The 26815-nt window shown below is 39.4% G+C and overlaps 1 protein-coding gene across 7 annotated transcripts in view; it reads right to left on the reverse strand.

Moving 5' to 3' along the window:
* Nucleotides 1-26815, reverse strand: part of SFMBT2 (Scm like with four mbt domains 2) — a 265533-nt gene that overhangs the window by 223288 nt on the left and 15430 nt on the right. For 5 of the 7 annotated variants that reach the window (XM_023548940.2, XM_023548942.2, XM_023548944.2 and 2 more), the window contains exons 2-3: nucleotides 10308-10459; nucleotides 769-863 (exon numbers count right to left, since the gene is read on the reverse strand). In XM_023548940.2, the coding sequence (XP_023404708.1) occupies nucleotides 769-863; nucleotides 10308-10407 (195 nt within the window). In that variant the 5' untranslated portion in view covers nucleotides 10408-10459. Of the gene's footprint in view, nucleotides 1-768; nucleotides 864-10307; nucleotides 10460-26815 lie in introns of those variants that run through there. The other 2 variants (XM_023548945.2, XM_064284837.1) reach the window with 2 other exon arrangements.

Below are 26815 nucleotides of genomic sequence, written 5' to 3' on the forward strand. Positions count from 1 at the left end.
AAATGTTTTCTGAATACTCAGGGTTATTTCCTAAATATTCATCAATCTACAAATGTCTCTAAAATGTTATGTGTCATTTCAAGATAAAAATATAAAGCAAAGTACTAAGAAGACATAACACATTACAGCTACTTGCCTAGTTCTCTGGTTTTTTATCAAATTAACCTTACCTGTCTCAGACCGTATGCCTAGAAGGCAAGGGCCACATTTAATTTTGCTTTCTTAGGCATACAACCCACTGCCATTGAATCAATTCCAACTCATTGAGACCCCACAGGACACAGCAGAACTTCCCCATAGACTTTCCAAGGTTGTAACCTTTACGGACACCAACTGCCACATCTGTCTCCCATGGAGCAGCTGATGCGTTCAAACTGCCAACCTTTTGGTTAGCATCCAAGTACATAACCACTGTACCACCAGGGCTCCTTTCTTAGGCACATAATGAAGTTAAAACTGCACACACAGTCTCACTCACACTGAGCACCCACCCTGAGCCCAGCCACAGATTAGATGAGATGTCTTCCTGGCCAATGTGCTTTCAGGAGCCAAACCCATCGTGGTCAAGTTGCAAGAGCACGGTCCATCTTACCTGCATGAAAAATAACCAACCTTCCACATTTCCTCTTTACTTCTAAGAAATCTTGGCTGAATTCCCCTCTTTTATATTCCTTCCCTTCTTCTCATCAGTTGTTCGGCATCTCTCTATAAATTCACTTCCAACCCTCTAACGCAGATTAGAAGAAGGGGACAAAATGCTTTACGTACATGTTTGAAAGACGTGTGAGGAGCCGCAATTGCACCTGTTTCTTCCAGATATTCTCCCCAATTAAAGCCAATTTCCTCCAAGCTTGAACCTTCTTCTGTCAAAAAAGAAAGAATATCAACATTATAGTGAAGAATGGAAAGGTGTTGGCCTTTTAAGAAAAACAGAAAATCCTTAATGAAAGAGACAAAATAATTCAAGGATTTTAAAAAGACTTTATTGAATTCTTTGCATAGCTTCAGGTTGCTGATTTAGAGATGCTGGATTTAGAGATGCTGGCTGAAGAAGGGAAACGAGGAAGAAATTCTGCCTTAACTACCCTGACAAAACTAAGGGTAAAATTAGGTGCTTTTGGGTGACTGAATGAGACTTGTCTCAAAGCTTAGTTGCTACATTTTAGTGTATTAGTTTGAAATTAGCCGTTGTAGACACCTCAGTCTTTGGGAAGGTTGGAGAACAAGGTGAGGGAAACCCTTGGGAAATGAGAAAGCACCGTGATAGAAATACAGCACCAGTGCTATTTGTCCACTGGCTCCTTACTGTGCTCACAGCCGTTTAATGGAAGCTGGAGATTACAGTGTTACAGATCATTAGAGCTACAGGGGCTTTAGAGAGCACTGCATATGATGTCATCTTACGGAAAAGAAAAGTGAGGCCCAGGGGCTCTGCAAGTACGTAAGGCGGCACAGCAAGTCAGCAATAGAAACAGACCCACTGGTTTTCAGACAGGCCCTTGATGCCCACCTGGTCTAAGGCCTACACTCCACCTGCCTTCTGCCAGGATAGAACTCTCAGGGCAAGACACACCAGCAGAAACCAACAGGACATGCATTTCTCCAATTACAAGAAACAAAGAAAAACACAATCAAATGCACAACACAGCTCTTAAAATCTTAACTTCCTCTTGACCACACCCAGTGCCGTCAAGCAATTTCAAATTTGCACAGGCCCACAAACCCTGTTTCTAAAGGAAATCAAGCAATTCCCCAAACACTTAAGGCTCTACATAAGATGTAATCTGCATAATTGAAAAGCACCAGATAATGTATTTTAAGTGCTATATCATAGTTTCAAATGGAAAGAAGTGGTAAGCTCTAAACATTATTTCAACCTGTTCGCTGGGCTATGATAAGGAAAGAACATACAGTAGTAAGGGCTAACCAAATCTCCAAAAAGTAAGAGGTCCAAAAGTTTAGATTCTCTTCTCTTGAAATAATGACCAATGGATGTTCAGCCCATACATCTTCCACTAGTAACAGCTTATTGCACTGGCCGAGAATAATAAACCGTGTTTTCAATATGTTGTTAATGTTAACGTTCTTGTTATTTGCTGCTGTCCAGTTGGCTCCGACTCATGGTGACCCCATGTACAACAGAATAAAACGTTGCCATCTTCACGATCGTTGGTTTGCTCAAGTCCACTAATGCGGCCACTATGTATTTTGTGTGCCTTTCAACCTAAAAGATTCATCTTCTAGCACTGTTATCAGACAATATTCTGTTGCAAGCCACAGGCTTTTCATTGGTCAATTTTTGAAAATATATTACTAGGCCTTTCTTTCTAGTCTTTCTTAGTCTGGAATTTCTACTGAAACCTGTCCACCAGTGGTTACCTTGTTGGTATCTGAAACAGTGGTGGCATAGCTTCCAGCATCACAGCAACATGCAAGCCTCCACAGCATGACAAAATGTCAGACAGGTGGTGGGTTATTAATGTAGAAGTGGCACGTCCTACTCCAATAACTGGTTTACAATTAAATGACCAGGGGGGAAAAAGCCATCTGAAGACAAAAACCTTTCCTTTGTACCTCTCCCAACATTCTGCTTCACCCAGGGATCTATGCATTTCAAGCACAAACGTGCTCCCTAAAGGAAATCACCAATTCCTACAGCCACCAGCTAACAAGGGATGTCAGGGGGGCCAGAGCTGCTAAGACACAGTGAGTTACATGTCCGAGTATAGTGTGAGTGGTTTGCAATTGGCTGCTAACCTAAAGGTTCGAACCCACCCAGTGGCTCCACGGAAGAAAGGCCTGGTGAATTGCCTCTGTAAAGATTACAGCCAAGAAACCCTATGGAGCAGTTCCATTCTGTAACACACAGGGTTGCCACGAGTCAGGGACCAATCTGAGAGCAGCTAACAACAATACGACATGATGAAGCAAACCCAAAGACAAGGCAGCCCTACTGTGGAAAACATCTCAGGGTGTTCCCCAGCAGCTCTGCTTACAATTCTCCCCCAAACAGTGCTGGACATTTATTTTTATATCATTACCTTCAGGTTTACCAAGTTGTTTTTTTTTTCCCCTCTGATCCACTAGTCACAGGTGTCAACTCAGCACTATTTATTTGCTAAAGTGACCAGGTGCTGTGTCTGTTTGATAGCTAACTTGGTGCAAACAAAGTCCAGGCTCCTTTACACCCTGCTTTTCTAGTCAGCTCAAACCACAGCCTCATGTGGGCCCTGCCTGTTGCCAGCTATGGCGGACACGTCACTGAGTGACCACACACTGTCACAGGAATGTAGGAAGAGCTACACTGTATCTGTGTGTCCAGCTCTCTGCTAAATGCTTTACATGCATCACCTCATTTAATCCTTCCAAGAACCTTGACAGATACTATCACCCCCACTCACAGGAAAGATGACTGGCGCTCAGAGAGGTTAGATCATTACCCAAGCTCACACAACTGTTCAGTCTCAGTCAGGAGTTCAACACAGGCTGTTTGATTTTGAAGCTGGCACTCTTAACTTCATAACATAAGCACCTTACCATGTCATTCCTCTGCCCTCACCATGTTTTTTCTTTTGCATAGAAACCACCTCCCCAAGACCATCTCTTTCTCCACCCGGAGAATTCAAGGTAACCTTCGAGGCCTTATCAGCCTCTCTGAGTTGGTGAGCATTAAACACTCCAAAGCCAAAATCAGGCAGAGAGAAGACCCAGGAGACGGGACAGGGTGCGAGGCAGCAACCATCCTCAAAGAGGAGAATGGAGTGGACAGAGGACCTGAAACCTGTGTAAGAAAGGAAAATAGAACCCAGGGAGAAGGTGTGGGCATAAAACTCAGCCCTGTGCCTAAGGAACCAAAAGTCCTGGGTCAAGGTCCGGGATAAAAGTTTTCTGAGAATAAGAGTTGTCAGAAATGGAATAGTCTCTCCTGTTGAGTGATTAGTTCCTCCACATTGAAAACATCCTAATCAAGACTGAATCGTCAGACTTGCCTGCTGTGGCCATCATTTCAGATCAGAAGGCCTCAATGAATCTCTTTATCATTACCGCCTAACCTCGATACGCTATCACTTCAAATCAGTGGTGAGGGGAACACCACAGCCTAAAGTATCAACCTCAACTTTGAGACCTTTTCTTGTAGTTCTTTACCCTTTACACGATTTTAATCTAGGTTATGAGTATTTTACCCAAAATTTTGTTTCCATGAATTTTTAATTCACTACAAATTGTATTTCCAGTCTCTTCTCCCGATATAACAGGCTGTAAAATGCTTTTGCACTCCGTCAAGTACTCACTCAAGCTAACCCTATGGTCACAGAGTACTGCTGTGTCTCTCAAGTGGGAGTCCGTAAGAACAGAATATAAGAAAGCACTGTTGCTCTCTGTTGGTCTTAAAAAAACACCTTTAAAACTACCCCCAAAAGTCTGACCTAGAATGGGATTTAAAAAATTAAAAACATTCACCTTCTATTAACGGTGCGAGGACTAGCGACTTTTAACTGTGCTGTTTTAACAATAAAACCGTATACAAAATTGAAGGTTACTCACAGTAGAGCCTTTTAAAATCTGTAACATATAGCACTTCATCAGGTGTATGTGCCCTAAGCAGCTGATTCGCTAAAGACATTTGAATGAGCAATAGATAAACACCCAAAATGTTTATGAGTAGAGGTCTCATAAACCCAGAGCAAATATTTACAGCTGATTCATAAACCTCTTAAACCCATAAACATTTTATCAAGGAAACTCTGACAATCTCCCTCCTCTGTAAATGAACTACTAGGAGGCACTTCCCCATGATGTAATGAAAACAGGCTATGAAAAGCTACTAAGAAAATTTTCACAATTTAAAAGAAAACAGGCATGTTAATTAGTGGCAATCCAGTTTTAGAAAACAGAAAAACTATTTATACAACCAGATTATTTCATAATAAATACAAAAAGAATATCTTACTCCAAAGTGACTTTACAGTGAAAAATGGAATAAACAAACTGTTCATATGTCTTTTTTAATTACGTCTTGGGTTCGAAAATTTTACAATCTGAAATTAGGCCAACTTTGTAAGATCGAACATTAAAGACCATAACCATGTACTATTCAATAAAAAAAATTAAGAATTGGTAGATTGAGAATGAACAAAATCTTACCGAGCACCTTCTTTATACACTAGGTATTTTTACAAAAGTGGAAAAAGAAAGAAGACAATAAATCTTTATTATTCTAACTACTAATAGTCAATTCATACTATCACGAAGTTTAGAAAACAGTTCATTAGTCAGTATGTTAAATAGGAACAATAGTATGAACAATCAGACAGGAACTGGAGCCAAGACACCAAAGCTGACTAGCAACTGCAGGATTGACCCACAAGGAAAAATTCTCTGCACATCTGCTGAGAAGAGGAGGGAAGCAGGGAGCGGGAAAGGAATGGTTGGTGGTCAACTTAATTCAAAGGCTCCTTCAGCTATCCCAACCACCCAGGTGACCAAATAGTTTTTCTAAAAGAAGGGGAAAAAAAAAGTAAAGATCACCTAGCTGGGAGAAGCAACTACTATTCAAAAGAGAGTTAGTTAGCATCAGACATGGAAGGGACTGGACAATGGGTTGGAGAGAGATGCTGACGAAGAGTGAGCTACTTGTATCAGGTGGACACTTGAGACTGTGTTGGCATCTCCTGTCTGGAGGGGAGATGGGAGGATAGGGAGGGTTAGAAACTGGCAAAACTGTCAGGAAAGGAGAGACTGGAAGGAGGGAGCAGGCTGACTCATTAGGGGGAGAGTAAGTGGGAGTATGGAGTAAGGTGTATATAAGCTTATACGTGACAGGCTGATTTGATTTGTAAACTTTCACTTAAAGCACAATAAAAATTATTTTTAAAAAAAGAGAGAGTTAGAAAACAAAGAATATCGTAGAGGCACAAAATCTAAATTTTTCTAGCGAAAATGTTGACTTCTTTCCTTCCAAAATTAAAGGTGCTATGGTACTCCAGGTGATGTATTCCAAACAACAACAAAAAAAAAAAATCAAGCTCACAATTTCAGCGTAATTCTTTTCACTCAGAGGTTGCCCAGTCTAAATTTGCAACACCACTTTATCTACAGGCTAATCAGAAAACTGTATTTAGCAGGACTGTAAAAATAATGTCAAGAAATCTCCTCATCACTATGCCAGCATACTGTTTTGCTTGCTTTGTCACTGCAACTGAAGAAGCCTAGAATTTCAGAAATCAAATTTTGGTACATTTTTCTCCTTTGTGCTCCTTGTGATAACGCTGTCAATTCTGTCTGCTGGGGAGGTCTTCTGTTCCTAGGCTGCCTCATCTCTCTGCGCTCATTCCAGTCACGTTTTTCTGTTCAGGGGAGGAGGAGTCATTTGATGTCGTGCCTATTTCATTTACAGGACTTGAGTGTCAGTTATTGATCCCAACTTTTATTCAAGCTTTCCGCAGAAAATGAGGCCAGAAAAGCTAGCAATGAGATTCGAAGTCTATTGTTTCAAGCTTAAGTTTTCATTTCTGAACGATCATCATTGTAAAAGAATCACAGCAGCCAGGGCGGGAGTAGAGGGAATTAAAGGGCCCAAGATAAAAACACCCTGGAGCAATCAGGTAGGATTTTCCATTCTTTCGCCACATAATTTTGTCAAAGAGCTGCAGACACACATGGAGATCGTTACGGGATGCAGTAACATACCATGTAAGACAGAGGAACAGAAAGAAGAAAAAGAACAAAGAATGAATCTGAGCTGTGCCTATGTCCTAGAAGTCCCATAAGCCCTGTGGCGCACGCATATGCGCTCACGGGCCTACGTGCGACGTGGATAACTGCACACGTTCGTACGTACAACGTGCATGCATACACACGTCCATACGTCCAAACGTGCAACTTGCGTACGTACGCACGTTCGTACGTGCACACGTGTGTACGTACAAAGCACGTACGTGCAATTGTGTTTACTTGCGTGCGTGCCTACGTGCGTACGTGTACACGTACATACGTACATTTACGCATGATGGATTTCCTGATGTCTTATCCTTACTATCCTGAAGGGGCAGTAGAGCCAAGTGTTTCAGAGCTCAGGCTCCAGAGCCAAGATGTCTGAGATTCAATCTTGCCTCCAACACGTTAACCAAGTGACTTAACCTTGCTATCTGAACAGTGTCCTCATCCATAAAATGGGCGGAATAAAAGCAGCTGTGTCACAGGATTGTTCAAAATTAGGTGTGTTAACGCATGTAAAGTACTTAAAAGAGTGTGTGCCACATAATTTGAACTAACGATAATAATATAGCTATTGTTCCTCACATGCAAGTCAATTTAGAACCTGCTGAAGAACACTGACTTTGCCTTCTCTTGTACATATGAGGAAACCCTGGTGGCGCAGTGGTTAAGAGCTACAGCTGCTAACCAGAAGGTCGGCAATGTGAATCCACCAGGAGCAACTTGGAAACCCTATGGGACAGTTCTACTCTGTCCAATAGGGTTGCTCTGAGTCAGAATCGACTGGATGGCTATGGGTTTGGGTTTTTTGTTTTTTTTTTTTTTGTACATATGGAAATCTCATCTGAAAACTCTTCCAGGGAAAAGACCCTCAGCACTAAGACTCTAAACAGTACTAAACATGTCACAGTTGGTCCCAGAACCAAATAGCCCCACAATTGATTCCAGAAGTGAAAATATTTTATATATTTAACAGGTTAAAAGTAAACTGTTGTTAGGCGCTGTTCAGTCAATTCCCACTCATGGCGACCCCATGTGACAGAGGAGAACTGCCCCACAGGGTTTAACTGGCTATAAATCTTTACAGAAGCAGATCCCCAGGTCTTTCTCCCACGGAGCCACAGGGTGGGTTCCAACCACCAACCTTTCCATTAATAGTCAAACGCTTAACCATCTGTGTCACCAGGGCTTCTCTAAAAGTGAACTATTATTTAAAAAATAATAAAAAGTAAACTGATCAAAGAATCACACTTGATTCTGTTATTAATGGTTTAAATGCCATTGGATTTGAGTCTCTAGAATTGAAGTCTGCCTATGTTCTCTATCAAGTTTTTGACCCTACTCAATCTATTTTTTATTTAAGCGAGTCTGCCTTTGTGGTATCATCTGAGAGTCCTCTCGCAGTAGAAGTAAACATATCGCAATTCCAAGGAAAAAAGGTCAGATCAGCAACATGGGGCAGGGCGCCAAGAGCAAATCTCTGAAAAATGTTAGTTCAGAGCTATTTAGAAAAACTATTTCTATTAAGGAGCCCTAGTGGCACAGTGATTAAGAGCTTGGCTGCTAACCAAAAGGTCAGAGGTTGGAATCTACCGGCTGCTCTTTAGAAATTCTATGGCGCAGTTCTACTCTGTCCTACAGTCCTATAGGGTTGCTATGAGTCGGAGCTGACTTATGTCAACAGGTTTGGTTTTTTGGTTTTTGTATTTCTAAAGACCTTAACGTCTTCCATGATTTAGGCGGTCCCCTACACAAGAGCCAGTAACTAGAAATGAAGTATATGGTGGGCTTTCACCATGACATACCCCAGCCAATGATACAATGAATCAAGCTCTAATACCTCCTCATACGTGATATAGACTCATTCTCAAGGAAAAGTCAGTACAGATGATTTTCCTGACACCAGATTATCATTAATGAGTTTCTGAAGCTACTTAAGCTCGTGACACATATTGTACCTGCGTGAAAATGAAAAGTCAATAAATACTTGGCCTTTCAACAGTTTTGAAAACGTACCATTGAAAAGGATGCAGGAGTAAGCGTCGGATGTGTTGGGATGACAGGCTACAAATAGTATGAGGAATGCTCAGAGACTCCACAAGTGGAAAAATAACCTCACTCAGCAAATGTAAGAAAGGCTTTTTTGAAATGCACATTTGTAGTTAAATAAAAATAGAATAATTAGAATGAACCCTTCAGCCTACAGGACTAAGCTGTCTCAGAAAGGAATTTACACACTTCCATGTCCAAAGGAAAATGATTCATCTTGTTAGACGTAGTTGCTTCCTTACTCCTGCTTTATGTGCAGAAGATCTGAGAGGGGGAGGGCTGAGCGGACTGTGAAACAAACGCGAACATCTTTAAACACATCTACTCATTTCAGGGTTTTCCAGATATTTTCCAGATAAAGATTAAATTTGAGAAACTTAATCTAAGAAATTCAACAACAGCAAGCAATCTATAATTGTGCCATTGATTGGTCTCATCCAAATGTACAGACAAACTTCATAACTTCTTTGGACAACAGTCAAATATCCAACTTAGTCAATGATCAACTTCTTTTTTTGACATGAATTCATTCTACCAAATGTTTATGATCCAAACAGCTCAGTGGTCCTTATTTAATTTGCTGCTATGTAAATAGTACAGTTCTTTATTTTTTTTTAATCCTTTTAAAATAAACCCTCTTATGTAAGTTGGAAGCCCTGGTGGCGTAGTGGTTAAGTGCTGTGGCTGCTAACCAAAGGGTTCGCAGTTCGAATCCACCAGGCACTCCTTGGAAACTCTATGGGGCAGTTCTACTCTGTCCTATAGGGTCGTTATGAGTCGGAATCGACTCGACGGCATTGGGTTTGGTTTTTGGTTTGGTCTTATGTAAGTATTTAGAAAAGAATCCATTTATAAATAAACGTATAAATTAAATATTAAAATTCAAAGGCTTTTTTTTCTTTTGAATTTCTCAAAGGAAGAAACACTTTACCACAAATTGACATGATCTAAATTTCACATTATGTACTTTGCATGAAAGATACGCTCAAGAGTCTGCAGAAGGGTTTTGTGGTAGCGGCATCTAATGTTTAGGCAGTTCCCGTTCTCTCCTTCTGGGCACATGAATGAGAATTACACATCCCTGGCTCCTTTGCAGTGCCAGGAACATCTAACATGGAGCTAGAGCATTTAATTGCTAGTCCCAGGCCCTGCAGCTCTGCTTTTCTGCTGTTATGAAAAACCCTAAAGCACCATGTTGAGATGGCAGCATTGAAAGATGGTGCAGAATGACTCTGCAGAACAGAGTAGCCCACTGATCTATCGGATAGAATGTGAATGACTTATACAAACTCACTGTGTTAAGCCGTTGAGATTCTGAAGTCATATGTCATCTCAGTATAACCCAGGCTGAGGTAACATTAATTTTGAACCAAACCTTGCGTAACTTTAAAGCTACTATGTGCTTATAGATATGACGACAAATTCTAGGAACAGGCAGTATGTGAGGTTAGAAATATTGCTCCATTGTTTCCTGAATATTTTCAGGAAGATATTGGTCAATAAATCAAAAAGCCAGATAGATCTAGAAAACATAGTCCTACCTGAATCGAGATCTCCATTGCCATTGGCTGAGCTGTGATGCTTTTCCAAGGGTGAAGATGAAGGGTCTTGCATATTGGAAACTGACAAACTGCTCTCCATTCCTAATTAGTCAGTACCCTTTTCTCTTAATTCATCCTGCATAAAGAGTTACCTAAGGGCCAAAAAAAAAAAAAAATCAGAGCACTTTAATTATATTATCATGTTTTTTTAACCTCTCCAAAAACAATGTAATCCTCTCAGAGCTGCTACCATTTCATTATAACATTTAGGATGCAATGTAATGTTGACAACAGCAAGGACCAATAATAAAGAATAAAGACTACATCTCTACACAAGATCAACAACAAAGGTCACAACATAGCAAAACCATCAATTTTTATAGGTCATTATCATCTCTCAAATGGACAAATTTGTCACTGACAAATAGAGCCTATGTTTCAATTCCAAATCTACCCTGGTAACATCAGGCAAAGCACTCTACCACCAAAACTGTTTCTTCCTCTTTGGCTCAATGTTGCAAAGCAGCAAACCCATCTCAGCTTCAACATTCCCACGCTGGGATACTGCAACACTCCGGGTCCTGATGTTCAGTAAGAGACTCTGGTATGTTACAAGTGATTTCTTACCAAAAATACTTAAAGCATCAACATTTGCAAATACTGTGCTTTTTACAAATTAGAAATGGTGGCAAGGCTTTTCCTATAATAGTAATGCTATCCCTCACTGCCCTGTGATATAACTGGGGGAAAAGTGGTAAACTTACAGCCAGGTCTCAAAGAATCCTACACTCGAGTTCATCAATGTCAGAGCCCATGAGTTGCCCAGGAGCAGTCATTACTAATGAGCAGCCATTCACAGTTGTGGTAATGAGAAACAACCATGAGGTGTTTTTAAATCTTTCATTCAACAAGACTTTTCACATTCTCTTTTCTTTTGCACATAAATTGTTACATCGGCAAAAGGGCAAGAACAGATGAAGAAAAGAAAGAAGACTGCATCTATGCCTATAAATAGCATGTTTTATTACTCATATACCAGTAAAATAATTTGTGACAACACTACACTCTTCTTGATGCCTTTGAATTATGGTATTGGTGAAGAATAGCGAATATACCACGGACTGCCAGACGAGTAAAATAATCTGTCTTGGAAGAAATACAGCCATAATGCTCCTTAGAAGCAAGGATGGTGAGACTTCGTCTCATGTAATCTGAACATGTTATCAGGAGGGACCAGTCCCTAGAGAAGGACATCATGTTTGGCAAAGGAGAGGGTCAGCAAAAAAGAAAACCCTCAATGAGATGGACTGACACAGTGGCTGCAATGATGGGCTCAAGCATAACAACAATTGTGAGGATGGCACAGGACCGGGCAGCATTTCGTTCTGTTGTGCATAGGGTCGCTATGAGTCAGAACCAATTCGATGGCACCTAACAACAGCAACAGTCTTCTTAAAACATATACACGTGTACACACACACACACACACACACACACACACCCCTTTGGTGCTATTTGGTTTACCTTCCTGAAAAAATATTTTGAGCTTTTGTCCAAACTGAAGGTGCATAAAGGAGTGTGTTAATCATGTTAGTAATGGTAGGGAGAAAGCTGAAAACTACTGCTGCAAGAAGTAGCCAGGAAAAGACTGGAAAACGTACCAGATATACAGCACAGTAATTTAATTCAAAGCCTATTTATTTTTACCTGTTATATATATTTTTTTTTTATATAAAATATCATGGTAACACTGTGGGGGAGATACAAACCTATTTTTCAATCAAAATACAAAGCAAGAAAATACTGTTTCAGAGTAAGAAGTAAAAAGATACCTGGACCGGTTCATTAAATATCAATCAAAGCACCTTGCTACTTACAAACGTAAGTAAATAAATAAGCAAATAAAATGAAAATCAAATATACAAGGCAATTGTAAACAACTAGGAGAGTATTTTTCATTCATTCAACAAATACTCTCTAAGCATCCGACAAAAACCAACTGCCATCAAGTCCACTCTGACTCATAGGAACCCTGCAAGACAGAGCAGAACTGCCCCGGAGGGCTTCCAAGGCGGTAATCTTTACAGAAGCAGACTGCCACATCCTTCTCTTGTGGAGCAGCTGGTGGGTTCGAACCACCAACCTTTCAGTTAGTAGTACAGTGCTTAACCCACTGCACCACCAGGGATCCTTTCTCTAAGCACAGGGGCTTATTATATTTTCTGAAGCAAAAATAAGGGGATCCCTGGGGTGGAGCGGGGGGACAGAAAATAACAAATGATGGCAAGGATGTGGGGAAATTAGAATCCTTACCCACTGCTGGCAGGACTGCAAAATGGTACAACCGCTGTAAATACTATGGCGGTTCCTCAAAAAAATAAAAATAGAACTACCATTTGACCCAGCAATTCCACTCCAAGGTATATACCCAGGAGACTTGACAGCAGAGACTCAGACACTGTACACCAATGTTCACTGCAGCACTATGCACAATAGCCAAAAGGCAGAAACAACCCAAATGCTCATCAACAGATGAACGGATAAACAAAATGTGATACATACGTACAATGGAATACTACTCAGCCAGGAGGAGAAATGAAGTCTTGATACATGCTACAGTATGGATGGGGCCAGAAGACACTATGCTGAGTGAAATAAGTCAATCACAAAAAGACAAATACTGTATGACCTCACTTTCATAAAAAGACAAGAAAAGGCAAATGTACAGAGAAAAAAGTTTATTAGTGGTTACCAGGAGTAGGAGGGAGCGGGAAAACGGGTTAACGGTGATGGAAATGTCATGTTGATTAAGAGTAGAGTTGCATAGCCAATTATGGTAACTGATGTCAATAAGTTGTACACCTTTAAAAAGTTGAATTGGCTAAAGTTGTGTGACGTATTTCCAAAAAAAGAGCTGCTGCAGAGGCTGCTTATGTACAACCAAAAGCCTCATGGGATTTGGTTCTTTGGTTTGGAGGATTCTAGTCATGGCTTCATGAGACATCTCAATTAATTGGCCTAATAACATGTTTAGTGCTTCTGTTCTACCTCCTAGTTCAATGCATAGTGCTTGGGGTCTTAAAAGCTTGCACACAGCCATCCAAGGCAAAACAATTGGTCTCTATTCCCCTGGAACAACAAAGGAAGAAGCAGAGTCAGAAATAGGAGCAGGACACGGAAGGCATGGCTACCTGCCTCCACAAACAATTGCCTCCTTTGCAATGAGACCAGAAAAACTGGATGATGCCCAGCTACCATTACTGAACATTTTGATCAAAGAGTCTATAGAAGAACCCTGACCAAAAGAGGGAAAATGGAGAACAGAATTTAAAATTCTCATGGCCTCCAGACTTCCTAGAGCCACGTATATTAGATGAACCCCTGAAACAATTACCCTGACATAATCTTTAAACCTTAAACCAAAATATCCTCTGAAGTCTTCTTAAAACCAAACTATAGTTGAACTAGTAAAAAAAAAAGTCTGCCTTGAGCATTGTGCTCTTTTAAGTACTATCTATATGGGATCAAAGTGACAACACCAACTGAAAAGATTAGATAGGAACCTTAGTGGGCAGTGAGTTTGAGTTAATGGGGGATGAGAAGCTCAGAAAAGGAGGGGCAAGAATGGTTGCACAATTCAAAGAATGTACTCAATGTCACTGAATTGCGCATATAGAAACTGTTGAATTGTAGGTTTTGTTGTGTATAATCTCAACAACAACAAAAGAAAAAAAGTTAAAAAGGGCATGTGGGCTGAGGAGCAGAAGTCAGGATCAATGATACAAATAATTTAAGTCAGGGCTGTCCCAGAAAATATGAAAGCTATGGTTGCGAAGCAGAACACTGCGTAAAAAATACTTTCTTTGCTTTGTTTAAAAATCACATAAAGGATAGGCAAATACCATGACTAAATATCCACTTATTACAAGAATTTACGTATACTCATTATAGCACTATACAGGGCTTAACAGAGAAAACAAGTCAAAACAGTCTTAATACAGCCCTTTTGCTTATATCTCAATGAGTGTAAGGCAGAAAGCATAAGAAAATACAGTGTACATATAAGAATGACTTGAATCTAAAGACAGACTGAGCTTTTTTTTATTGTGGTAAATACATATGTAACAAAACATTTGCCATGTCAACCTTTTTTTTTTTTTTTACACGTACAATTCAGTGATATTAATTACTTGGTTCCCCCCCGCCCCAATAATTCAAAAAAAGAAAGCTATCTCCTATCTCCAGTGAGTCATTTGATGAGTTTAGTTCCTGAAAGCTTAGGTGGAAACAACACTAAACAAAGGAATCTGTTTAATGGATAAAGGCACTGTAAGATGGTTTAACCTGGAGGACACTGACACACAGCACCGTAATATCGAGGTTGGCTAATATGACGGCGCAATTATCAGTTTTCTAAAATAATCCGCACAATGATGTGGTAAAACTGCATTCTCCTGAAAGCATTCCTTCAAGGTCTCTGTTAAGACACGGACGTGTGATTTTGTGCATAGCTCTAGGGTCAACTATGAGTAGGAATCTACTGGACGGCAACGCCTTTTTTTTTTTTTTTTTTGGTATCACCCTTTTAAGAAGCCCTGATGGCACAGTAGATAAAGGTATCTATTGCTAAACTACAGGTCAGTGGTTCGAAACTACCAGCGGCTCTCTGGGAGAAAGGTGTGGCAGTCTGCTTCTGTAGAGCTTTGTAGCCTCGGAAACTCTATGGGGTCCTATGAGTCAGAATCGACTCAACAGAAGTGTTTGGTTTTTTATCACCTTTTTCACAGAAATTAATCCATTCATGACACAGATACAAAAGTAAATATTACCTAACACAAAATATTAGTACCCAAAGCATCATGAAGGAGCCTACACTTGGTCTAGGAAGCCATGCCTCTGAAGATTTTCTCCCCAAGAAGCCACACACGGCTGACATGAACAGTGGAGAGAGAGACTGCCAAGAGAACTTGCAAGCTCTTGTTTTCTGAAGCCTAGTATTTCACAGTGGACCCACCAATCTATCTTGATTGCCACTGGTGTTCAAGGAGCAATCTCTGAAGCAATCTGTATACAAACCACTTGTTGGTAAACAAGTGTGTCCATCCAGTCAAATATCCATCAACCGACAATGGTACAACGTTCATGGGGAGCCCTCGGAACATAAAACGAAGGATAAAATACAGACCCTGTCCATCAGGAAGGAAGTGTGATGGTGCATTTACTCCACCACCAGGAACTCAAATAAGTACTTAGAGAAGTAATAGTCACCGACTCCCTAAGAAACAAGATGGCGCGAGCACAGAAAGGCGAAGAAGGCAGAAAACTCTGGAAAAGCCACCAGTGTCTGGCATGATGGGAATTTCTCATCCTGTCTGGTAGACGTGACTTTACACAAACACTGCCCTGCTCACAGCTCTTCACTAGGTAATCAATCAGGGAAATTACCAGACCCTGAACTTGCAGGGGTGAAGGATAAGCAACTGCAGGGAAAAGATAGGTAGGAAGACACTTGGCCACTACCCTCTGTCAGTTTGTTGTGGGAGCTTACGTGTTGTGACGCTAGAAGCTATGCCACCAGTATTTCAAACACCAACAGAGTGACCCATGGGGAACAGGTTTCAATGGAGCCTCTAGACTAAGACTAGGAAGAGGACCTTGGTGATCTAATTCCAAAAATTAACCAACGAAAACCTTACAGATCACAACAAAACACTGTTCAACTTGCCTGCTTTGAACTCATCACCAGGAGGGATCAATTGCTGGAGAAGGGCATTATGTTTGGTGAAGTAGAGAGCCAGCAAGGGTGAGCGAGACCCTCAATGAGTCAGAATACCATAGCGGCTGCACCGATGGACTCAAACATGCCAGTCATGGTGAGAATGACGAGGAAGTGGGCAGCATTTCATTCTATTGTACATGGGGTCACCATGAGTGGGGATTGACTTGACAGCAGCTATCTAAGACACTCGGAGCAAACAAGGGTAGACCAGGAAAGAAAAAAAGAAGGAATGGAATGGTCAGAGTGGGAGAAGGGGCAGGGTGAGGCCTGCCTGAAGGAATATTATGGAATCCTCAAAAATGATGGTCATACCATATTGGTACATGAGAAGAAACTTAGAAACATGAAAAACAGGAGTACAAGAACACTTACAGAATGACGATAGCTGTCCAAAAAAAGTACACAGGGAACAAAAAAGAAAAAAAAATAAGCCTCTATTTTTACAAGCTCTCAAATTTCAAACTTTACATCATAGATAAGAGCAAATCTATAGTATAGGAAAAAAAAATAGGTGTTCACAATGCACATTTTTAGTTTGACTATTTCAGATCTCTGCTAATGATCTTTGTCGGCCTCCCCTGTGCTGCTGTGTGTTTATTTTGTGTGTATATGTGTTTATTTTTGAGGTGTTTAAAGAACACAACTCCATTCTGTACAATAAATATAAAAGCAATGACAGTGTTCTAATGAGAAGAGACAGAGGATTACAGTGGGGAAAATAAACCATCAGTGTAGGTACACCCACTGGGGATGTGTATAGTGTTATTTGGACTTAAATCAAATGGACTCCCCAAAAGTCTCTGAAAACCTAACTTGTTGGTAAGAACCACCAACAAGTTCTGTACCTCAAAATATAAACAATGGCAGTATTAGATATGGTAAGTGTATTTTTTTATTTACCTTACCAACAGTGATTAAGTATTTTATAAATATTAATTCAATTAGTCCTTATAATAACTCTAGGATGCAGATATTATTATTTTCCCCGTTTTACAGATAAGGGGCCTGAGGGGTTAAGTAACTTGCCCAAGGTCATATATCTGGTATTTGAACCAGGGTAACCTGCCTCCAGAATCCATGCTCTTACTTACAACCATTTATTTCCCTCTCCCCCGTTTTCCAGATTTCCTATAATGCAGCTATTACTTGTATACATTTATGATTATCACTTTTTAATAACTGAGTACTTGTTACAAGTGAAGGGACAATGAAAAAGAAATGATACTAAAATATCAAAGGGGCAGGGGACCCACATCCTGAGATCTGACAAGGAATACTTAACACCCCTAGAATATGATTTTTTTTTTTTTTAATTCATCCCTCCTGAAAAGGTTCCCTAAGAGCTTGCATTATAATTTCCTTAGGAAATTCTAAAATACACATTATTTTTAACCAACAGTGAACACGGGCGTGTTCATAATATACCATTTCATTAAGTATTAATTCGACACCTAATTTATATACGCCAGACACTGGCTTGGGTACTGGGGCCAGAGACATATAAACATCAGTGGCTGCCATAAAGGAGCAATGTTCTAGTCCAGAAGTCCAAGACAAAACTCACAGTTAACTACAGAGTGATAAGGATACACAGAGGTACAACAGAGAATTAGGAAACAATCAATAGGAAATCATCAGCAGATAGGCTTATGAGACTTCAGAGGATAGAAAAAAGTACCAAGGATGGAGGCCCCAACAGCAAAAAGCATGGCAGTCCATGTGAAAAATCACAGGGTGCCTCAATATGAAGAGTGGAGGATAGGATTATCTGGGCAAGTGGCATCATATCCATTTCTTCCCAAGTATTTACTGAGCCCCTATTAAGTGTCAGGCACTATTCTAAGCACAAAGAATAAAGAAATATTCAACAGTGGAGATTACAGTCTAATTGGGAAAAGGAGCCAATAGAAGGCAGTAAGTATTAAGGGGAAAGGGGAGAAGGCAAGAAAGAAGGTACAGGAGAGCAAGGGGGAGAGGTTACAATTATTTAGAGGATGGTCAGGTAAAACCTGAGAACATGATGATTTGAACAAAGACTTAAGGATGAGAATCAAGAGGCAAGCTGAGCCCAGATGAGGACAGGAGGATGGTTTGCCAAAATGGAGAACCAAACCCTGCACTTCAGTCTGCAAGCACGGAGTAGACACTGCAGGATTTTTCCAGGAAGTGAAATGAGCAGATGTGTTTTAGAAAAGTTACCCTGGTAGCTGCATGGAAGACAGAGGGACACAGGCAAGACCAAATGGAAACAGAGAAGCTGAAAATAAGGCAATGCAAATGAGAGTTTGAACTAAGTAGAGAAGAAAGGAAACGATGAAATTTAAGAAGTACTTAAAAGGTACAATCAACAGAACATGGTGAAAGTGTAGAGGAAATTATCCAAGAATCTCCCAATACTAATAAAATGTACTCTTTTCACAGCATATAGTCAGGATTCCTAGAATAAATTTATTACTTCACTTTCCATGACTAGTTCTCAGCAACTCACAGAATCTATACAGTGCCCATGGAAAGAGATAGTTCTATTAATATATATATGTGTGTGTGTGTACATATATATGTTAATAGAATTATATATATTCATATGCATATATATTCATATACATAAATATATAAAATGTGAGAATGGCATACCATTGCATGGAAATTTCTACTTCTTTCAATGGGATTGCGGGGGTGGGGGGGAGGAATCCAGTCTTACTGGTGACAATTGGTCCAAGAGGCTTTACAAAATAAAAACAGGATTTTAAAAAGCAAACCTTTTTCCTATCTATAACATCATAACCCAAAACAAGGCTACTTTTAAAACGAAGCATATCTCCTTTTGATTCTTAAAATATACGTAATTTTAAGTCTGAAAGTAAATGTGTCCATTAATTAAATCAGCATTTTTTTCCAAAGACATAAGAAAGTTCAGAAGACTGGGTTGTTCAGGGGTAATTTCCTGTTTTTTACAATACAGTTTGTGATCATGTGTAAAGTTCCACAATAATCAGCTCCTCTTGCCTCTAAAGCTGTTAACAGCAGAATTATGGCGCTGGAACTTCTTAAAAATGTTGTCTTGGCCCAGTGAAAAGGACAATGAATTTGAAGAGTAAAGAATAACAAGGCCACTATCTAGCTGTGTGACTTGAGCAAATAACTTCTCTGATTTCCTTATCCATAAAATAAGAAGGTTTGATATGATGTAATCAACGACCCTTTCCAAATCCAACATTCTATGATCCTATCAGGCTTCTTTCTTTTTTTTAGTACTAACTGTATGTACTCTGCTTTCAGATTATCCATTTCTCTACGTGACATTTTTTAAAATAATAAGCATCCTCTCCTACCCTCCAAAACTGTTTTCAATCTGCCTCCTCCAGTCATTTGGGATGTTGGTATTCAAAGAACATAACTAATTTTCCCATTAGGCTAAGGAAAGCCTTGTTAGGAAGGAAACAGGTAAGGAGGAAGATGCATTATACAATATGCTAAAGCTAACCAGAAATTATTGGGGGTTGTTAACTATTTTGAATCTCCAGACCAGCTCTGTGCACAAGAGCTTTCTACAATGATGAAAATTTTCTAAAACTGCACTAATATGGTAGCCACTCAGCCACATGTGGCTATTTAACAGTTTAAAAAAGTGGCTAATGCAAGAGAGGAATTTAATTACAACTTTATTTAGACTGGAATAGCTAGCTATATGTGGCTAGTGGCTACTACTGGAGGGCACGTCCTAAACCACTGCCATAGTATGTAAGCTGGAGTTTACTGTATCTGAGGGTCTGAAGCACGGTCCTAAATAACCAGTCATTCTTGGCTCTCTTAAATGTTTTAATTTAATAATGTCAAGCTACTTAATGGAGAACAGAGGAATTTTAAAACATAAGAAATTTCAAAAAGAGACTTAGTAGTTTTCCTAATAATACTCCACAAACGATTCATGTCAAGCTTCTTAACGCAGGTTTTTACTGAATGTGCTACATTTTTATATCGATACAATTTCAGAGGACAAGCAATCTTAGAGTAAATTCTGAATGTCATACTGAGATTATTTTCTTTTTCATTCATCTGTACATTCAAGAGGAAACCCTGGTGACGTAGCGGTTAAGTGCTATGGCTGGTAACCAAGAAGTCGGCAGTTCAAATCCGTCAGGCACTCCTTGGAAACTATGGGGCAGTTCTACTCTGTCCTACAGGGTCGCTATAGGGTCACTATAGGGTCATTATGAATTGGAATCAACTCGAAGGCAGTGGGTTCGTTTTGGTTTTATACATTCAAGAAAATCACTGCACCTCAAAAATACAATCAGGCACAAGGTTTTTCTGTAAAGAAAAAAAAAGCTCATGAATGTAATTATTAATAAATTAGTTAATGGCTTATATAACAGTTATTAAAAAGGAAAAAAAAGTTTTGCTAAAGTCTTTTTGGGTCCCTAGTGGTTCAACTCTCTATCCACTGGCCTCTAACGGAACACTTACAAAGGCAATCTGAGATAGTGAAATTAGACACCAATTTAAATGCACCAAATCAGCCGTCAAAAATGGAACTCAAGGGTAACAAAATAAATACCAAAGAGAAAGCCACCTGAACAAGTGGCAGAATTAAATCTTGAAAATCTCACATGGTTTTGTCTGGACGCAGTGACACGCCACTCAGGCTTTACTTCCACTCACGTGGCTGCATTTTTTTTTTTTTTGAGGAGGGGGCAAATGAGTCACACTTTCGCTTGTCCAGTAATGTTTGCTTATTTTTCTTAATAGAAGATACACTCTTTGTAGAAATCTTGGAAAAATAAAATGATAAAGGAACAAATTAAAATCACTTTTAATTCTAACATGCAGGGATAATCACTTTTATATTCCTAAGAATTTCTCTCTCGATTTTAAGAGTTCACATAGAATGCTAAACTTTAATCCATTTTTCATTTAACATTACTTAAAAAGCATTTTCTCCGTGTCATTAAAATTCTTTGAAAAATGAATTTAAGTGGCTAAAAAAAAGCTGTTTTTTGTTTGTTTTTTTCGTTTTTTCATCATTATAAACAGTGCTGTGCTGATCACCCTCAGTCATAAATACTATTTACATTTCCAACGTTTCCTTAATATAGAATCCTAGGAGTCAGAGTAGCCCACCCAGTGCTGTCGAGTCCATTTTGACTCATAGCGACCCCACAGGACAGAGTAGAACCGCATGAAATCAAAATACAGGAAAACGTTTAAGCCTTGTGATTCATACTGCTAAATGCTATTCAGATTGCTATGCTCACACATTAACTTGCAGTGTATGAGCATGTACGTCTAAACTTAATACACTCACTAGCCATAAATACTATTTCCTTTCACCTTTTTCAGTTTGATATTCAAAAAATGGTATCCCGTCATAAAAAAAAAAAAAATAGTAATGTATAATTCTCGTGTAACGTCTCTGTTCACATCCCTCCCCACGGTGTAACTCCGTTATTTTTTATGAATTTTTAAGAACTCTTATCTTACAAAGTTATTGTAAATATTTTCCCCAACATAGCAGCTCCTTTTGGCATACAAAAGTGTTTGTTTGTTTTTAACTTACTCAAAGCTACCCATTCCCTTTATTTCTTCTAGGTCTTGTATTCTCAAAAAGCCCTCCCCCAGGCAAATACCAAAAGTCTAACTTCTTTGGGATTTCAGGTTTCACATTTAACTTTTTATCACTTGGAGAATTTATGCTCAAATATTTTGTGAGGTGTAGCTCTGAGTTCATTTCTCCCCAATAACAGATAGGACCAAAATCATTAAATAATCCATCCTTATCCCACTGGGTTCTTTTTATCCTGTTTTTACCATAGACCAAAATCTTACATATACAAGGCAATGTTTCAGTTTAGCAAACTTTCATTTACTTACGAGAAAAGTCACAGAAACAGGAACTATGACTACTGTTCACATATTCCCATTTCCCCTTGCCCTCTAGTCTATTCTGACCCATAAAGACCCTAGAGAACAGAGTACAGCTGCCCCATAGGTTATATCCCCATTAGTTAAGCAATAATTAAGTTTGGGGTCATACAGGTAGGCTTATAAAGGGATAACTGGCTTTTGCATGGCTTGGGAATGCAGTCTCATGATTTTATCGTGATAACACATTCTACTGTGAACAGAATATACGTTTATACGCACACAGATAGAAATTACGATGGAGACTGTTAATTGTTTCCCCAACAACCTTTTTCTCCTTCTTCTGGCTAGCCAAAATAAACATTTCTTGGCCTTCCTTGTAGTTACATGTGTTCCTATCATGAAGTTCTGGCCAATGGGATGTTTAAGGAATTAAGGTGTTCAACTTCTAGGTAAAATTCTTCAAGGGGAGGGGCATGCCTTTGCCATCCATCCTTTGCAGTCGGTCACCTTGGATCAGGCAGAAGGAGGCCCCCATGAAGAGTGAGCAAAGACAATGGAAGCTTGATCCTGAGACTATAAAGTTGCTCTGTCAGCTCCTGACTACAATTTCAGAGAAAAATAAACATATCTTTTTTACACCACACTAACCTTGGGTCCATTTCTATATGAAGAAGAACGGGGCATCAGGATTGGAGAAAGACTCATTAACAACCTGTGTTATGCAGATGGCACAACCTTGCTTGCTGGAAGTGAGGAGGACTTGAAGCACTTACTAATGAAGATCAAATACCACCGCCTTCAGAATGGATTGTGCCTCAACATAAAAAAAAAAAAAAAATTTTTTTTTTTTTTTTTTAAACATAAAACAAAAATCCTCACAACTGGACCAATGAGCAACATCATGATAAACGGAGAAAAGACTGAAGTTGTCAAGGATTTCATTTCACTTGGATCCACAATCAACAGCCATGGAAGCAGTAGTCAAGAAATTAAAAGATGCATTGCATTTTTTTTTTTTAATTGCATTGGGTAAATCTGCTGCAAAGGACCTCTTTAAAGTGTTGAAGAGCAAAGATGTCACCTTGAAGACTAAGGTGTGCCTGACCCAACCCACAGTATTTTCAATTACATCATATGCATGTGAAAGCTAGACAATGAATAAAGAAGACCAAAGAAGAATTGACGCCTTTGAATTGTGGTGTTGGTGAAGAATATTGAATATACCATGGACTGCCAAAAGAATGAACAAATCTGTCTTGGAACCAGAATGCTCCTTAGAAGCAAGGATGGCGAGACTGCATCTTACATACTTTGGACATGTTGTCGGGAGGGATCAGTCTCTGGAGAAGGACATTATCCTTGGCAAAGTACAAGGTCAGCGGAAAAGAGGAAGACCCTCAACGAGGTGGACTGAACAGTGGCTACAACAATGAGCTCAAGCATAACAACGATTGTAAGGATGGCTCAGGACTGGGCAGTGTTTCGTTCTGTTGTGCACAGGGTCGCTATGAGTTGGAACTGACTCGACGGCACCTAACAACAACAATAACAACCTTGGGTCACTGATACACAGCCAGTCCTAATAAATATATCCTAGAAGTACTGTGCTCCTTTTTCATAATCTTGGGGTGATCATGAATCTGGCGTCAACTTGATGCAATGGGTCTGGTTTTTGGTTTGTCGCAAATGGTTAAGCGTTTAACTACTAGCTAAAACACTGGCAGTTGGAACCCACCTAGAGGTGCCTCAGAAGATAGGCCTGGCAATCTACTTCTGAAAGTTCACAACCTTGAAAACCCTACGGGACAGTTCTACTCTGCACACATGGGGTCTTCATGAGAAATAATTATAAACAGGTTAAAATAGTATTTACACTATTACCAGTGAACTCAATAATTGCTTGTTCTAAATTTTTATCATAATCCTATCAATAATATAAATACTGTCTTTGGTTTGTTTAAAAATCACAGCTCATATTTATACTGACCAAGGTGTTTTTAAACTTCAAAGAGAATGAAGGGTGTAGGAAAATAACAGGAATCCTCTACTTTGGAGAGTCTCAGCATGACCTTAACTCCTAAGTGAGAGGGCGGCATTACCTAATCTCATCAGCTATCTCAGTGGATCTCAAACTTTTAAACTACATCAGACAAAGGCCCCATCAAAACTCAGATTGCTGGGTCCCACCCCCAGAGATTCTGACTGAGTAGATCTGGGGTGGACCTGGTAATCTCCCAGCCCAAGGACTACCGTTTGACAATCACTGCTTTATGGAAAAAAAAAAAAATTTATCTTGGTTATTTAGAAAGATCAAAGCAGTTCTTCACCAAAAGATACCTATCAGTGCCCTAGAAAACGCAGTATTTCTGCAGTCATTTAAATGTGGAGAGAGGAAGACTGGTTTTACTAGAAATCGTTTTGCAAAGCAAAAACTTATAGAATGCCAGTCATCTCAACTGTTTCGCAACCATCTTTCCTATACCATCCGCCTGAAGTAGGGCACAACTGTTCTCCGTAAAAGTTCAGTAAGAATGACAATATTAAGAATTTACCACGTTGATTAGTCATGGCTGAGATATTCTCTTAATAAAGTCTCTGAGCAACTTCTTTTTCCAGACACTGGTTTTCTCATAAATGAAAAAGGAACCTAGATGATATAAACTCTAGGAGTCCTTCTCATGATGCCTCTCAGTTCTTAGCAGATGATTTTTTTATCAGAGTTGTGCTTGCATGTAATTTAGAGAATCAAATAATTCCATAAGGCTTCCTCGCCCCCTCCCCCACAAAAAGAAATCAGCGCTCTCTGTCCTCTTCCCTCCCCCATTTCCTGCTCCCAGAGGCCACACTTTTAATTCTTCCAGCTAAGGGTTCTGACATTCATTTCCGAATCTCCAAATAATATGCTGTTTTTTAATTTTTCAAGGATCCCTGATGGCACAGCAGTTAAACACTGTTACTAACTGAAAGGTTGGTGGTTCAAACCTACCAACCACTCTGCAGAAGAAAGATCTGGCAATCTGATTCTGTAAAGATGATAGCCTTGGAAACCCTATGGGGCAGTTCTACTCTGTCCTGTAGGGTCACTGTGAGTCGGAATCGACTTGATAGGAACAGGTTTGTTTTTTTGGTTTTTTTTTTCCTTAATTTTTCAGTTTTTGCCATTTTGCTTGGTTCCCAACATTCTCTCTCTCTCTCTCTCATAAGCTCATCACAGCTGAACCATGTAGTATATACCATGATATGATTACTTTTCCTTTCTTATACAACTTTTCCCTGGAGTTAATAATGATCTTGTTTTTCCATGTCCTTAGTTTTCTACATATGTTTTTTATGGGTTTTGGATCACCAATTCAAACTCAAATTTTCCATCAGTTGTCTAAATCTGCTCTCAATAAATTCAGATGCACGATATTTTATCAATTTCACCTTGAAGTAATTTCAACTAAGGTCTTCTGTTCTAACCTAGAGTGACTGCCTTCTATGCCTGGTACACAAGTGCTATCCTGAGATCTCTCCTCACCATCACCCTGAGGATTCTCTTCACCTCTCTCTTCTGCAAAATCTCCTGTTTTCTGTATCCCATGTCTTCTTCTCTCCTGGTTTTCTCTCCTTTTCATGGAGCACATTCTTAAGTAGCTTCCTAAAAAAGGGCTTAGAGGAGTAAAACTTGTGAGGCCTTATATGGCTAGAAATGTCTTTAACCTACAAATAGTTCAGGTGGGTATCAAGTTCCACCCAGAAAAACATCTTCCCTCAGGTATTGAGGGCTTTGCTCCATTGTTTTCTGGCTTCTATTGTTAAGAGTTTGATACCACCCTATTTACTAATCTTTTGATGTTCTGAAATTTCAAAAATGATGTGTCTGGTGGCAATAAACTTTTGAGCTTGAGGCCACTCAGAGACTTCCTTCAATACCACAGCTCATGTTCTTCAGTCCTAGGATTTTTCTTGAATTATTGCTGATTTACTCACCTCTGTTTCCTCTGTTCTTTCATTCTAAAATCCTGTTCATTCAAACACTGGATTGCCTTTAATTTCCTTCATTTTCTCTCACTTTTTGTTTCTTTTTTAAATCTACCATCTAAGATATTTTCTCAACGTTCTCTTCTAACTCTTCTGAGTTTTATATTTTAATTTCCAAAAGTTCTTTTCAGTTCTTACAACATTCCCTTCTTCATGCTATTCTACTTTTGTTTCATGGATGTAAAATATTCTATTATATCCCTGAGGCTACTAATGATCTTTTAAGATGTTCTTCTCTCTTTTTGAGAAGTTTGGATTTTTTTTCTCTTTGTTAATTTTTGTCTGTTTTTATATTAGCTGCTTTTCTCAGTAGTCTGGTAACACCCTTTAAAAAGCTGATTGGTATCTCTGAACACACGGGTAAGAGGCTGTTGACTATGGAATTCACTGTCTAAGTGGCCTTGCTGGGTCATTATGTTAGGAAACCCAAATGTATCTTTTAAGTGTTTTCCTTAGCCTTGTCAAATGGCACAGAAAAGGCTCATCCCATACCCCAATATATAAAGACTTGAGGTCTCCTGGCTACTCTGATTGGTTTAGCATCCAGCATCCCAAACTCACACAATCAGTTTCTTCCCTGAGATTAGACAAATATACTCTGTAAGAAAGAATATTTTCCTCTTAGCTCCAAAGCAGTAAAGACATGTCCAGCTCCTACTTTGGATTTCTAGTTATGAGTCAATAAATTCTCTTCTTTAGTTCTGATTCACATTCCATTTTTTCATCTTGATTTTGTTTTACTGAACACAGATGTCATACTAGCATTGCATCCACGTATAATGAAAGTGAAATTAACCAAACTCAAGTGAGAAAGTAAAATTTTACATTGTGATAACAAAGC

Source organism: Loxodonta africana, chromosome 4, assembly GCF_030014295.1.
Source record: "Loxodonta africana isolate mLoxAfr1 chromosome 4, mLoxAfr1.hap2, whole genome shotgun sequence".
In the NCBI taxonomy this organism is placed as follows: domain Eukaryota; kingdom Metazoa; phylum Chordata; class Mammalia; order Proboscidea; family Elephantidae; genus Loxodonta; species Loxodonta africana.